Below are 17,065 nucleotides of genomic sequence, written 5' to 3' on the forward strand. Positions count from 1 at the left end.
TGTGGTGGCTCATGCCTGTAATCCCAGCACTTTGGGAGGCTGAGGCGGGAGGATGACTTGACGTCAAGAGTTCGAGACTAGCCTGGCCTACATGGTAAAACTCCATCTCTAATAAAAATATAAAAATCAGCAGGGTATAGTGTTGTGTGACTGTAATACTAGCTACTCAGGAGGCTGAGTCAGAAGAATCGCTTCAACCTGGGAGGTAGGGTTGCAATGAGCTGAGATCATGCCACTGCACTACAGCCTGGGCAACAGAGTAAGACTCTGTCTCTAAAAAATAAAAACAAACTCCTCCCCCAAAAGGCTCCAGAAAGTCTTCCTCCTCTAAGAAATCTTTAACTAATTAGAGGGAACATATCACCTGGCTCTTTTGGGGGGAATACATCCCTACCATTCATTTAAATCAATTTTTTTCTTAAGTTAATAAGGGATTATCATATTATAAAAAGTATTTTAGCCTTACAAAATATTTACTTTGGGGATCCATAATGATTATTAAATAAAAGTACTTTAGAGGTCAAAATGTGCTTGACAGAGGGAACAAAATGAGGAACAGGGACAACAGATTAAAAAATGGGGCTCTCATGTAAATCAGTGTGGAAATATGAGACATGCATAATCCTTTCCATGCTATGAATGTTCACATGCAACTAGTAAATGACAGGAACTATATTTAACTTGCTTTGAATATCAGCCACCAGCTACTGGACTAAATGCAAATATGACGTAATTCAGTTTCCAACCTTTGAAACACCTATTACCTAACCATAAAAGCTTTCTATTCAATAAGCTCTTCTTGCATGAAAAATCTGGGGTCTCTGAAAATGATCATTAATTTCTATTCATATCACTGCAGGTGTCTCTGTGTTTTCCCTCTAGATGGTGAACAAATTAGGGACAGAAATATTTTGTCCATTGTGGTCCTCTGGGTAGAAGATTCACAGACCCCTACAAATATTAATAATAGTGAAACCATGGCTCACAGCAAAGAACAACATAAACATGTTCTGACTAAAAATCAGTATGTCTGGCTGGGCACAGTGGCTCAACCCTGTAATCTGAGCACTTTGGGAGGCTGAGGTGGGCGGATTACCTGAGGTCTGGAGTTTGAGACCAGCCTGGCCAACATAGTGAAAGCACATCTCTACTGAAAATACAAAAAATTAGCTGGGTGTGACGGCAGGCCCCCGTAATCCCAGCCACTTGGGAGGCTGAGGCAGGAGAATCGCTTGAACCTGGGAGGCAGAGGTTGCAGTGAGCTTAGAGCGTGTCACTGTACTTCCATCTGGGCAAAATGGGTGAAACTCACCCCACCACCCCCGCCCCGGCCCCACACCGAAAAAAAAAAAAATCAGTATTGGCGCAGGATCAGAAAACTTGCTTCCATACTTCAGTTTACCTACACAGTAGCTCTGTGCTCTTGGGCAAGTTATTTAACCTTATTCTTAGTCTCCTCAACTGTAAAAAAATAATAATAATAATATCTATCTTAAAGGATAAAAGGGACTAAATGTCACATGCAAGAGCTCCTAGCATTATGCTGGCATATCGGAAATACTGAGTAAATCCAAGCAATTACTATTAAGCCTAAAATTCATACTATTTATGTGAACAGCACTTGTAATCCTTCCTATTGCCTGGTTTACAGACTTGGTGGGGTGGAAAAAAAGCTGGATTGATGGGGAGTCAGTTTGGGGGAAGAAAGTTTTGTTAACATGTATTAGTAGCATCAGATTATTTGTTTGCTGAACACTTCTGCCTAGTTTGAATATTCACCTTGCTGAAATCACAATTTTAAAAATAGCCACATAATTCTGTATTCATATGCAGCTGTGTGCATGGCCTCCTTCTTGATAGCAGCAATAATACTGTTACAAGAGGAGAAAAACAGGGTGATGATGCAAGTAAACCTGAACCTTTGTCCTGAACAACTACAATCACTTTCGTCTTCTAAATTTTGCTCACTTTCTCTATAATGCTTCCACCCCAGCATTAGAAGCCCTAGGCTGGAGCGCCGGTTTTGGAATTTCCCATTTCTGTGGTGTGGGGGAAAGTCAACAAGTCTTGCTGGGCTTTGGTTGCATTACTGCATGAAGAGACTGGACTGCATGATTTGTAATGATTCCTTTAGTTCTGAACTTTAATCATTCTATGACTGTATTTAACCTAAAATCATTAACAGACATTTAATTTCTAAATTTTTTCAAACCACTTGATTATCAAAAAAAAAAAATCCTTATTTAATTTTTCTTACCCCCAAACTTCTAAAAGACTAAGATTTCAGAAACTTTTGCTATCAAGCGAATTATATCTGGACTTCTAGATAATTTCATTATCCACCCCTGCCTTCCTTCCCAGTAAGAAGGGCAGTAGAGATGGGCTGTACTTTATCTGCATGTTTTTAGTGGAGCTATGGAAAGAAAAATTAAGTAGTGAAAAAGCTACCTTTTTTTTTTCGAGACAGAGTCTTGCTCTGTTGCCCAGGCTGGAGTGCAGTGGCTCAATCTCAGCTCACTACAGTCTCTGCTTCCTGTGTTCAAGCAATTCTCCTGCCTCAGCCTCCCAAGTAGCTGGGACTACAAGCATGTGCCACAATGCCCAGCTAATTTTTGTATTTTTAGTAGAGATGGAGTTTCACCATGTCGGCCAGGCTAGTGTCAAACTCCTGATCTCAAGTGATCTAACTGCCTTGGCTTCTCAAAATGCTGCAATTACAAAAAGGTATACTTTTACACTGAAATCTCTCTCTACTTGGGACTGTGGGATACAGCTAAGAACCAAAAGAAAGTTAGAAGAGGCGGGGATAAGCTACAAATTATTCCTTCTTTATACATTTTGTCAACTTTCTTATTGACTTAAAATTATAGTTGCCAAACAATTGAAAATCAGAACTGCTTTTCAGATATAAAACAAAACCAAACAGGCTATTCTAAGTTTATTAAAAATCAGATCTACTCTTTAATTTGTAATGTTTCATATGATACTAACATATGCCAAAGTATGTCAACTGTTATAAATGTTATCAAGAAAAACTGACTTCAAAAAAAATAAATGATCTAAGTAAAACATGAAGTTTTCGACTGAATCCAAAGGAGCTAAAAGAACAAGCAGTTACGCCATTTCAAACATAAAAAGCCTAAATGTGTTTGTTTTTCTTTTTATTTTCATGGAAACATTAGGGGGAAACTGGTTTTCTTTGTTCAGTGTTTATTATTTCACCTTTCCTGCATCAGAAACCAAAATACTTTGACAAATGGGAGAGTCTTGTAAACAGACCCTTGAAGATGAGGGCTCAGAACCACTAATCCATCGCATTTCCATCACTATTCATTTTTCATGCAATCACTTAACCACCATAACTCAATTTCTCGGCATATAAAAGGGTAACATAGCAACCTTACTCCAATTCATGCTTATATGGAACCAAAAGGTATAATAAAGGCAAACAAGAAGGGCTGAGAAACCAGGGGAAGAAAACTGAAAGAAGACAGCTGTTCTTCCCAGAAATATAATCATCGTATTTATTCCACTTACAGTCTATTTGGCCCTCCCATTTTTATTGCCCCAATGATAGATTATCTCTGCCTGCTGTCAGAACTACTTACAAATATAGCTTTTTTCCTTCAGAGATTCACAAACACAACTACCAGAAGCAGATTAAACCACCAAAGTAGTTTTTCCATACCACCCAGAAGAAACTAGGCAGTTCCATTCCTGAACTTAAGACACTCAGCCTTAAAAAAAAAAAGGCCAGTACTTCTTTGTACTACCTACACCCAAATATGCTATAACACGAGCTGTTCTTTGTACTTAACATAGTTTTAAGAAAGTATTAAAATAAATAGGCTGATATAAACATGTCTAGTCTGCTTTAAAAAAAAAAAAATCCAAAAGGGCTTGCCCTAAAGACCAAATTTATCTATGCAATTCCAGGAATAGATGATTAATTTTTTAAAAATGTCTAGAAGAACACAAAAAGCTATCAAAAGTAATATGCAAGCATAGGCATTACTTATGAATATGTGAAACATGAACATACTCATTCCCTTCCATAAAGACACAAGCCCAGATCCGGAATTCCCCTGAACCACCTGGAAGATCGGAGAGATAAAGTTGATCTCCACCTCTTCATCCTGTTCCTTCCCCCTTGCTACTTCTCTCCTCAACACACTAACCTTTCCCTTCTTAAAGGCTACATGATTCAAGAGTCACAAAAGCCACTTATTTAACTTCACTACTGTTTTATTACTGTCAGTCTCATTTCCTACTACTTTCTATCACAATTTTCATTTATTAGAAGCTAAATATGTTCTTGTGGATGGGTTGGGAAAGCGACTCCCACTCAGTTAAGACGACTGCAAAAATGCATTCTGATTTCCAAATACCCTACTACTAGGTTTTCGCCATTCACAGACTGAAGGATGACTGTCTGATTGCCTGATTACCTTTAAAGATCAGGTTGCCACAAGTACAAATGCTTAGGAGAATGTAGTGGGCCTTCCTTGTCACCCTCCCCACTTCTGCCCTTCCCAAAAGATTTACACTGGGGACATTTCACTAGAACCTAGGTCAGAAATTCACTTTACAAAGCAATGTCTGTCTCACTGACATAACTAATTCAAATTTTATAATAACAAAATAATCGTATCCTTGGCTAAATTTAAGATTTTTAGGTCTTTATTATTCAAGAACTTGATGAAAACATGCCAATGGAAAACTAGTTAGCTCTAAAAATAATAATGCAACCTTTTATTCTCCCAAAGTGTACAAATTTCAGCTATCTCAAAACAATGTTGTACTAAGCTGGACAGAATATACAAACACACACACACACACACACACACACACACACACACACACCTCCCATACATTTTTGTAGCCCATATTTTTTTCTTCCGTCTCTGACAAAAATATGCCTCTAAAAGTGTATAGTGACATTGTACCACACAAAAGCATATACTGTATATGGGCCGGCCTCGGTGGCTCACACCTATAATCCCAACACTTTGGGAGGCCGAAGCGGGCTGATCACTTGAGGTCAGGAGTTCAAGACCGACCTGACCAACATGGTGAAACCCCATCACTACTAAAAGCACAAAAAATTAGCTGGGCGTAATGGCGGTGCCTGTAATCCCAGCTACTCGGGGGGCTGAGGCAGGAGAATCTCTTGAGCCTAGGAGGCGGAGGTTACAATGAGCCAAGACTGCACCACTGCATACCAGCCTGAGTGACAGAGTGAGACTCCATCTTAAAAAAAAAAAAAAGCAATAACATGATAAAATATCATTTATCTGCTTTGGCAGGAAATGACACCAAAGTAACACAGCTGGACAAAATACTGCAATTTAATTACTAATACTTAATTGATACTCTTCATAATGCTTATGCCAAATAATTCCTTTTTTTAAAAAAAAAAATTTAGTTTTCTTTTTTTTTTTTTTTGGTCATAGAGACAGGATCTCACCACGTTCCCCAAGCTGTTCTCGAACTCCTGGCCTCAAGCAATCCTCTTGGCTCAGCCTCCGAAAGTGCTGAGATTACAGGCATGAGCCACCACGCCTGACCCCCTAATTCCTTATTAAAAAGAAAGAAGAAGAGCTTGATTTCCAAGAAAGAAAACCCAATGCTTCTGCTGCAATTTCAAATGCAGGGTAAGTATGCAAACAAACAGATTTGCCAGAACTGTGTGGCTTCAATTCTAACACGAGAAACACAAAGTTAAGGAGGCATACAGATTTTTTATATTTCCTGAGCTGCCTCTGAAAATAACTTACAGGAAAGGGCTGCTGTTGACTATCAGTCCCAACCCCCACCCTCTAACTGTGCATAATCTTATCTGTGCTATGACAACATGGAAATGTTCCTGGGGTGTTAATGTATACCCTAACCCTTACACTGAAATCCAACAATACCATGAGGTAGTAAATGAAAGCAAAGAGAGAGGTTTTCTAGACAAGGTCTCATGATTTTCAATGAAAATCCCGTAACAGGACTTCTAATGTCATTTAGCAGCTCTTCAAGACTAGTCTCAAATTTAAAATGAGGGGAAACTAACAAAAACTTAGTACTTCCCTTCACCAGAGATGAGGGAACACCTTGATTCATTTAAAAGGAATACTTTTGAAGTTCAATTTATTTTGAATTCTGGTGCTTGAGGAAGACCAAAAGATAAATCCAAACCCGTCAAATGATAGGGACTTCTGGGCAAAGTTTCAAGGGACAACAATCCACATTCCTGATTCCACTTCCTCTCTTCTCCGTCCTCAGTTTGCAATCTGACTCCTTCTCCAACACCACCACTAAAACTGCTCTCACCAACATTGAAAAACAACCTCCTAAACGCCACATCTAATTACTGTATGCCCATTTAAAAAAGCCTTGGTTCAAGTGTTGCCATGTGGGGGATGTTTTCTTCAATACCCCATTAAGGGCACAACTCAGACAAAGACAACTAATTAGTAAAACCATGCACTATAAATATCTGTCACCTCACTGGGCAGAAGTTCCTTGGGAGTAGGCATCCCTTTTCACCTTTGAAAGTACAATGCTTGACATATGGTCAATATCTGTGGAATAAATAAATCGAGGGTTGGCTAAGTTACCTAAGAAAACCCAATTATCATACTTTTTCTTTGAAGTGTTTCTAATAAGAACAAACTGAAACAACACAGGAAAAACTTGGAATGTTTCCAGGGAAAGTTTTCTTTATAGATTCAAGAAATCTGCCTCAATTTCAAAGGAAAATTCCAACATTTGGACACTGTAATTTCACTGATTTGTCTATTACCCTTATTAAAGGCTCAAAGGCTCAAATTTTAGGAATTTCTCTCTGAACATCAAACTTTTTAGCTAAAAATAATAGTAAATGGGTATACATCACCTGAATATTAATAAGAAATGAAGATCCTTTGCTTGCTGGCTGTTTTATGTTTATTATATCTGAAACATTTCAAGGAAGAGGTCTTATAACTGTACCCCTAAAATGTCAGAATCCAGAGTGGCTCACAATTGCACTACCAACAGACTAAACGATGACCTAACTGGAACACCTAAAGCTACGGTTTCTCCAGCCCTGGGAACTTCCCTTCCAGGCTCCTTCATCTTCAGGTTTGGCTGTTCGTCCTTTCTCCTCCGGGGTTTCCCAGGGCCACTCCTTACACCCCCAACCAGTCTCCTCTTCCAGTTTCTTCTACTTACTCTGCCAAGCATCAGAAACTCAATTAGCTGAACGATGCAGTTACAAAGGAAAATGGGGAGGGAAAAAGAGAAGGGATTGGAATAAGGAGAAAAGGAGGGGGGCCGGGCATGGTGGCCCACACCTGTAATCCCAGCACTTGGGGAGGCCAAGGCGGGCAGCTTATGAGGTCAGGAGATTGAGACTGTCCTAGGCTAAGATGGTGAAACCCGGTCTCTCCCAAAAAATACAATAAAAAAAATTTTAGCCGGGTGTGGTGGCACATGCCTGTAGTCTGAACTATGGGGGAGGCTGAGGCAGGAGAATAGCTTGAACCCAGGAAGCGGAGGTTGCAGTTGGCCAAGATTGAGCCACTGCACTCCAGCCTAGGTGACAGAGCGAGACTCTGTCTCAAAAAAGAGAGAGAGAGAGAGAGAAAAGGAGGTAAAGAAACTCACTGCCTACTAATTCCTAGCCTCTACCCCACCCTTCCTCTTATCACTCCTGATGACTTTCAGTCTTCCTCACAGCTCACCCAGCCTCCAGTTTCCTCATTCTTCCTTAGTCATCTCATCCCTTCCACAAACCCTGGGGCCTCAGACCTTATAGATTTCCTCCTCTGAGATCCCAGGTGCTTAGCCTCACCCTGGCTACCACCTCAGCCCCAGCTTGCATCACAAAGGCACGTGCACGCACACACACAAACACAGTCAGAGAGAAAATTCACCTCCCTTGGGCTGGGGTAGGGAGAAGAGTGGAGGGGAAGCCATGACAGTAATGGTTAATATAACCTGGGGGGCAAACTGGGGACTTTACCACCATTTCAAAACTGTTTCTTTAGGAAATACATTCTGAGCTCCAAATTATCATGAACTTTTGCAATACAATCCTATTAGGAATTGGGGACTAGGTGCCTACAATTACTTCCTGATAAATTGTAAACATGTTGTTATAAATTTGTAAATGTTGGCCAGGCATGGTGGCTAATGCCTATAATTCCAGCACTTTGGGAGGCTGAAACAGGAGGATCTCTTGAGCTCAGGAGTTTGAGACCAGCCTGTGTGCCAAGGTGAAACCCCATCTCTACAAAATACAAAAATTAGATGGGCGTGGTGGCACATGCCTGTGGTTCCATGGGAGGATTACTTAACCCCAGGAGGTCAAGGCTGCAGTGAGCAGTGATGGTGCCACTACACTCCAGCCTGGGCAACTGAGTAAGACCCTATCTCAAAAAAAAAAAAAAAAAAAAAAAATGTAAATGGTAAGCACAGGATTTATGAAACACCTATAGTCTAAAGAAAGCAACCATGTGGACTATACCCAAGCTTGTCAAAAGTCTGTTTACTAACCAGAATTTGGTTGGTCACATGTGTAGACGCTGTAAAATTCATGATTCAGTGAATTAGAGCCCTGACCCAGACTTTCTTCCCTGAAGGTTGAGAAAGTAAGATACCCTTCTGATGATCCCAGCAGAAAAATCTTAAGCAGAGTTCATTTGCATTTTTTCTTACCATTTTAGAACCCCAGTCAGTGTACTGGATTTTGATTTCATTATTCTAAGGCACAGGTCTGTATTTTCAACAGACTACCAAACAGGATCCTCTCAGCTCACCTGAAATGTATGTCTTGCTGTTCATTTATTTCAGAGTGTCAAGGTGTCCTCCTCAGGAAGGCTTGAATTTCCTTTCTCCTCTATTCAATGTTGTTTACAAGAGGAACAACCTCCCAGGCAGTGCTGTGATTCTGACCCTATGACTCAGGGCTTTTGATTCTGCTGGCACATTTTAGTAGTCTCAAGCCTGTTGCAGGCTCCCTACTCCAGGCCTAAACAAAAGTCTCCTTGGAAAGCGAAATTCAAAAGCAGAGCTCACCCAGCCTTCACCAGGCTGCCCTACTTGACAGCCTGTAACCTGTCCAAAGCCGCCCTTGGTTTCCTGTGGCCTCCAGAAAGAAATCTCCTTATGAATGCTGTCCAGCAACACTGGCTGGCTGTGTACATTAACCCCTTCTCACCAGCTTCCCCACATCGAGCAGCAGGGCCTTAATGACCTAAGAAGCATACCAGATAAAAAACAAGTTCCAGAATTGGCAGAGATAATGGTAAACCCTCAGGATTTAAACCTGATGGTCAACAGAAAACACACCCCAATAGCCAAACCTCCAATTTCAAGATAAAATTGTACTCATTCACAAAGAAAGTGATTAAAAAAAGAAGAAAATTTATCTTAGGCAAGGACAGTAGTATACTGTGAAGAAGCCAACCAAACTTATTATACACACAAATAATATGCAAAAGCATGTTAAAAAAAAAAAAAAGATAGTACCAATAAAATAGTTCCACAGAGAAGAGCAATCCTTAAAATAGATAATTTGAAATATTTATGTCAAGAACCAGGAGTGGTGGCTCACGCCTGTAATCCCAGCACTTTGGGAGGCTTAGTTGGGAGGATCACTTGAGCCCAGGAGTTCAAGACTAGCCTGGGAAACACAGGGAGATCCCATCTCTACAAAAAATAAAAAATAAAAATTGGCTGGGTGTGGTGGTATGCACCCATGGTCCCAGCTACTTGGGAGGCTGAGGCGTGGGATATCACTTGAGCCCAGAAGTTCCAGGCTGCAGTAAGCCTTGACTGTACCTCTGTACTCCAGCCTGGGAGACAGAGTGGGACCCTGTCTCCAATGAAAAAAAAAAAAAAAAAAAAAAGAAAAAGAAATATTTATGCCATGGAACGGGCTTTTGCCTAGCTACTAATGTTCAGGAAGCAGAAATATGAAAACAGAATGTAGTCAGCTGTGAGAAAAATTAGGCAAAGGAGGAAAATAGCCTTTTTTAGGCAAAAGGAGGAAGGGCAGAGATGACTGACTATGAGTAAAGAAAAATACTATGAGAACATCTGACAGTTAAAGAAACTCTTTTTTTTTTTTGAGATGGAGTCTTGCTCTGTCGCCAGGCTGAAGTACAGTGGCAAGATCTCCACTCACTGCAACCTCCGCCTCCTGGAGTCAAGTGATTCTCCTGACTCAGCCTCTCAAGCAGCTGGGACTACAGGAATGCGCCACCAGGCCCAGCTAATTTTTGTATTTTTAGTAGAGACAGGGTTTCACCATGTTGGTCAGGATGGTCTCCATCTCTTGACCTTGTGATCCACCAGCCTTGGCCTCCCAAAGTGCTGGGATTACGGGCTTTACTCACTGCACCCAGCCAGGAACTTTAAATAATTTACTTTACTTAGCACACTAGCTTGCTGGACGATTTTACTTATTCAATTCACTCAACAATGCTTTTCTCTGGAGCCCCTGTGATATAGTTTGGCTGTGTCCTCACCCAAATCTCATCTTGAATTGTAGTCCCTACAATCTCCACATGTCATGGGAGGGACCCAGTGGGAGGTAATTGGATCATGGGAGCAATTTCCCCCAAGCTGCTGTTCTCGTGATAGTGAGTTCTCACAAGATCTAATGGTTCTATAAGGGGCTTTTCGCCCTGTAGCTCTGCACTTCTCCTTGCTGTCCCCATGTGAAGAAGGACGTGTTTGCTTCCCCCTCTGCCATGATTATAAGTTTCCTGAGCGAACTGTGAGTCAATTAAACTTCTTTCCTTTATAAATTACCCAGTCTCGGGTATGTTTTTATTAGCAGCATGAGAACAGGTGAATACACCCCACTATGTGCCAGCTATTTTCTACAAAAGTCACATTTTAAGACTTGAATTTCAAAGACCTGAAGTCAGTGGCCTAAGAATAATCTAAAGATTTCCAAAAAGGTCTGTGTGCTTTTTTGTTAAACACAAACATTGGAAATACAACGGACAAGCTACCTATGTGACTATGGAGAGAGACGGAAGCAGCCGCAGTGGTTGCTTCCTTTGCCTATTTTCATTTATTCTCTCTTAGACCCAATCAACATCTACTAATTGTCTTCTAGGTCTCTTGCTTGGCTTTATTCAGGACAAAAAGATGACTAGAATTCTTCATGGAGCTTAAAACAAAATAGAGAGCATCAGACATGCCAATAATTAAAGCATATCACAGCATAACCGGATGGTCAGAATAGGAAGTAAACACTTCTGACTAGGTAATTGTAGCAGCTTCGTGAAACCAAAGACTCCTGAGGAGCTGGATCATCAAGGATGGACAAGATTTTAATAAGAGGGATGGAGTAGGTATTCCACAGGTAGGGAGTGCACATACAAAAGTGAGAAATAGGTCAAGCGCAGTGACTCACGCCTGTAATCCCAACACTTTGGGAGGCAAAGGCAGGAGCATCATGCCCAGGAGTTCAAGACCAGCCTGGACATGACGGCAAAACCCCGTCTCTATAAAACACACAAAAATTGGCCAGGTGTGGTGGCATGCATCTGTAGTTCCAGCTACTCAAGGAGGCTGAGATAGGAGGACTGCTTACACCTGGGAGGTTGAGGCTGCAGTGAGCTATGATCACATCACCACACTCCAGCCTGGGTGACAGAGCAAGGCCCCATTAAAAAATAAAAATAGATTTTAAAAATTAAATTTTTAAAAAAGAAAGAAAGAATAGTTATGTGTTTCCTACATTTTTCCTATATCCACTTGAGGTCGGCAATTAGCCATCAACAGGTAAAATGACCAATCTTCAAAGAGTAGCAACTTCTAAAACTTTGGAGGTTTCACCAACAAAGGCACCATACATAAATGCTTGCATTTCAGTAACTTCAGATTTCTTACACCTCGCAAATAAATGTCACTGAATTGGCTAATTTCCTGCCCCATGTTTCCTGCTGTGACTTTTGAGTTTATGCCTGGAGGCCCAGGACCTCTCTGTTCCATGCCTTCCTTGTAGCACCTACATTGCCACTGGTTCAAATTCTTTGAATTGGCTACTAAAATAAATTAACTACTTCAAACTTGTATTGCAAATACCCATTCCAACTGTATGCTAAAAGAAGGCTGCACTTGAGAATAACTTAATACACATTTTCTAAACGATTCCTTTACCATGTGTTTTTCACCCCTGCATTCCTAACTCACAAGGCTGTTGAAGGTTAATTGCAATGATGCATGCAAAAGTGTCTGTCTGGCACCTGTTACCTGGAATGCTGATGTCTGAGTCCAAGTTGCAGCTGGCCATCTGGTGCTTCATACGGCTCTTCTACCTCATACACATTTGCATCAGTGTCCTCCATGCTGCTGGCATTCTGCCATTTCAACTCTGGAGTTTTCCCTATAGCCATAATAAACGGCAAGTTCTCATACTCTGGTATTTCCTCATAATGGCGTATATTTTCATACTCGGGTGCACAGAGGCTTGTAACAGATTTGCAAGGTGCCTGAGATGATGACTCCCGGGAGAGCATTTGGTCATCCAAAGATTCAGCTCTCAGGCCATTAGCTGCACTGGTCTGGCCCCGAGACTTCTTCCTCTTCTTTTGAGATTCCAGGATATAGTTATCTGTAGAATATGCCTTCATGGGTTTACTTCTCTTCTCCTTGCCTACCAACAAGCCGTGCCAATCACTTTCAATCCCCTTCTGCTCCCCACCGGAGAGGTGGCCTGTGGTGGTGTCTGCAAAATGGCTACTTTTGGACCAAAATTTCTGAAAATCACTCTTCATGAAGCAGATGGACAGTTTCATGTTGAGCAACTTTTTAAAAGAGTTTTTCTTTGTAGAGTCTTTGCAAGGCTTAGCGCACTTTTCCATATCCACAGCAGATAATGATTTTGCCCTGGGCTTGGTTAGGGCTGTTGAAGGCTCACTGTTTGAGGATATGGTGACAGACTTTAAGGATTCTGGGTTCCCTGAAAAGGGTAAAATAGGATGAGGCAATTTCCACACTGGTTTTTCTGAAGCCCGCTTAGGCTTATCAAAGGAGGGTGACACACCACGGTTTTGAGCACACAAATGCTGAAGGTGATTTCTTTCTAGACCCTTCTCTGAATTTTTTTCTTCAATGGAGTAAGAACTTTTTTCCACAAGCTCCTCAGAGGCAGCCTTTTTAAGCACTCCTGTAGCAGGCAAGCTGTGTCTCTGAGGTTTTTTGGGGACAATTCGTAGGGAATTTTCCTCTTTTATAACAGATTCCTTTTGCATTTGAGGGGCAGAAACTCCCAGGTTTCTCCCAGATTGGAACTGTTCATTGCAAGTTAATTTGAGCTGCTTAGGCAGGCTCATAGATAGAGTACTACATCTTATAAAACTGGTCCCTTCGTCCACAGCAAGTGATGTACTAGAACCATCTACAGTTGTGCTATCAGAACTCAAATTAGAGTCTGTATCAAAAGAATGTGCTATTTTTTCAAAGGAAGATGTTTCATGACACGTGGCTTTTTGTGAATTCACTAAGTCCTGTGTGTCACTGTTAGATTTCACATTCAATTCACTTATATTTCCTAGCTTCACTTTATTCACCTGTTCCTGCTTACACAAAACATTCTGATGAACAACACTGATTTTACTGATTTTCAAACTATTTTCAGTAAGACGGGAAGAGCTACTGTCTGAATTCCCTGGTTCTTCAGTGCTTTCACTAGGAGTATCTACGTACTTTTGGCGTAATAGACGAGCAGTTCGTGTCTTTCTGGGCTTGGGAGTTGGAAATTTGGGGACATATGGTACTAAATGAATTTCTAAGGGACCAAGTTCTTTGACTTCTGATGTCTTACTAACTCCATCTGAAGATATAAAAGTCCTCGTTTTCCCATTTTGCAGAGCCTCTAGTTCAGATGACTGAAAGCAATTATTGCTTTTTTCACTATCATCCTGGGAAGTTTCAAAATTTTCACATTCATCACTAGGAAGCTGTAAGTGGCAACTGTGATGATCAGGAACTTTTTCAAAGCTGGATGGGGAAGGTGACAGATCTGCAAATTCAAGTCTGAATTGTTCATTTGAATTACAGTCACCATTCATTTCTGGGTTGTCTGTGGGCCTGTGCTTCTGTGAGGAAATAAAAGGTGGCATTCGGTGTATTAAGGCATCTTTGAGCTTCTCTTCTAGGATGCTTGCCTTTAAAATGACCCCATCATGGTTCTTGGCCTTTTCACCACAGGAATCACATTTACTCCTAGTTTTTATAGTCAAAGACTCATCACTTTTACTGTTTTCTAAATTTTCATTCATTTCCAGGGGCTCTAAAACAAGCTTCTTTACACACAAATTCTCTCTATGGCAAAGCTTATGGATACATTCGGAACTGCAGGAACACATTGGTGAAATATAATCGCTGCTCTGATCGCTTTCATATTTACAATTAAAAGTGCTTTCAGCTAATTCCTGTTTATGCCCTTCCAGGTTCACCATGATTTTCCTTGATGGCGACTGTCCAATGTCTCGAACAGGGGAGCTCTTCAGGACTTTTGGTTTCGGGGCTATTGCTGGTTTCATTTTCTTTGTTGACTGTGGAATACTAGAAATCACAATGTCAGGTTTAGGTGCAATAGGAGGTGGAGCTGGCTTATTATTTGCCACAACAAACCTGGGCTTGGGGGCCACTGGTGGCTTCTTAATCTCTAGAAAGGAAAAAATAGTAATTTGATGTCAAAATAACCAAAGGACAAGATAATACATGATTATATTTGATAGCATTTTTTTACTTTTAACAATATGAACTTGCGTTTTACTAAGCAGAGTATGTTACATTACATAGTATCAACATTACTCCTGAAAATTCCTTAAATTATCCTTCAATTCCATACACAGCTTCGGGTCTATTGTACAGTTTTAAATAAATCCAATACAGTTTTTTTCTCTAACTTTGGAACTACCATACCTTTCATCGACACTAAATGAAATAACTGACTTCAGTTTGGGACCCATATAGCAGTTCTTCAATTCGTTTGCCAAGTGCTGAGAGTTGAATTTGCCTAAGTTAGATGTAGGATACAACTCTTTAAACTTCTCATATGAATAAGCAGTAGTAGTCTTCTACCTCAAGGATAATATAATAGAGTTGTATAAATGCCTTTTATCAATGATCTGTCTACCTCAGTAGAACCCCAAAACAATCTTAAAAAAGACAGAGATCAGAAAGTTTCTAACTTAAAAACTGAAAATTAATTATTTGGTATTATTTAAGGCTCACAATAAAGCCAGTTTTTCTCTGCAAGAGTTATTGATTGGAATTTTCATTATATTCCTTCATGGAGCTGTATTTTTTTAAAAGTCACATGTCTAGGCCCTACCCAAAAGTGAATTAATCAGGGTTTCTGGGGACAGATCCTAGACATCTGTATATCTTTTAAGTTCCACAGGTGATTATGTTGTTTATTCTTCATTAATAACCACTGTTCTAATACATTTAAAAAATAACCACAATTTCTAGTGTAGTAATTCTTCCTAGACATTTAACACCTATTATACATGTTGTATCAGTATAGATCTGCTTCTATACTATAGAAACCTAGTAAAAGCTTCATACAAAAGACCTATAAAACAAAAAGATAAATAAAGCCTGTTTGTCTGGTAGTTCCTTTACGTTCTTCCATCTCCACTGTCATGTGATAGACCATATTTACCCAAGGAGACGTGAGCTAAAAAATATTTTATCTTTTATGTTTATATTTGTTCCTTTGACAGGATCTAACACTTAATAAAAACTTCATTCGCTGAAAAAAACTTTTCAAAGTATCTGCTGCAAAGGACTGCTGGACATTGTTTAATTACTTGAAAATACAGGGGCTCTGATATTTCATTTGGTGATGACTTCCTTTTGAACAAAGGCAATCAGTCATGACACTTGGGAAGCTATTACATGGAACTGAGTTTTTTTAAAAAAGGAAGAGTAGGGTGTTCTACTTCCTTTTACCCACCAAGAAGAATGCCCTAAATCTCTCCTTCTATGTGTGCGATAAAGATTATATGATGACACGTTTTCTTACTCATTTTCTAGGTGTAATGTCATCATGAATTAAAAAAAAAATATTTTCAAAATAATACACATTCTTATACTACATAATTTCAGCTGTTAAATAAGCATAGTTAGTTTTGTATGAGTTTTTTAGGCAGAAAATAACTATAAAACCCTCCAAAGCCTAGAGGTGATAAAGCTTGCTGTAAATGTCAATCAAATTAACCCTCCATTTATTAAGTCAAGCCTTAAGAGAAAGGATGAATGCCTTAGGCCTCTTCCCAACTGCACATCTTACTCAATAAAAACTGACAGACTGCCAAGTTGATTTCATTTCTGTAACCAATCTCAAAACATCCTACCTCTGGGTTTTTTTTTTTTTTTTTTTTTTTGAGACAGAGTTTTGCTCTTGTTACCCAGGCTGGGGTGCAATGGTGCGACCTCGGCTCACCGCAACCTCCGCCTCCTGGGTTCAGGCAATTCTCCTGCCTCAGCCTCCTGGGATTACAGGCACACGCCACCATGCCCAGCTAATATTTTGTAGTTTTAGTAGAGACGGGGTTTCACCATGTTGACCAGGATGGTCTCGATCTCTTGACCTTGTGATCCACCCGCCTCGGCCTCCCAAAGTGCTGGGATTACAGGCGTGAGCTACCGCGCCCGGCCCTTCTGGGATTTTTAAAAGAATTTTTTTAAAATTAGTTTTGGCCACCTGGCACAGTGGCTTATGCCTGTAATACCAGCACCTTGGGAGGCCAAGGTGAGAGGACTGCTCAAGCTCAGGAATTGGAGACCAGCCTGGGCAACACAGTGAGACCCCATCTTTATGAAAAATAAATATTAGCTTTGTAAAATGAAAAGTTCTTGAGGTTGGCTGTACAACGTGAACGTACTTAACACTTCTGAACTATACACTTAAAAATGAGTAAGATGGTAAATTTATTTTACATGTTATTTTACCACAGTGGGAAAAAAACTTCATCTCATCAAATTAATCTCTTACTTTCTGAATCTTAGAACCTTGTCAGAGCTTCAGGGTCATTTAAATATCATTTTTAAAAAATCT

General features: G+C 40.2%; 1 protein-coding gene across 1 annotated transcript in view; it reads right to left on the minus strand.

The window, feature by feature from the left end:
• Nucleotides 1–17,065, minus strand: part of FGD6 (FYVE, RhoGEF and PH domain containing 6) — a 135,882-nt gene that overhangs the window by 114,322 nt on the left and 4,495 nt on the right. Inside the window, exon 2 of the mRNA XM_032298222.1 lies at nt 12,244–14,662. Within this exon, the coding sequence (XP_032154113.1) occupies nt 12,244–14,662 (2,419 nt within the window). The remainder of the gene's footprint in view (nt 1–12,243; nt 14,663–17,065) is intronic.

Source organism: Sapajus apella, unplaced genomic scaffold (assembly GCF_009761245.1).
Source record: "Sapajus apella isolate SASKATOON/1434 unplaced genomic scaffold, GSC_monkey_1.0 scaffold2, whole genome shotgun sequence".
Classification (NCBI taxonomy): Eukaryota; Metazoa; Chordata; class Mammalia; order Primates; family Cebidae; genus Sapajus; species Sapajus apella.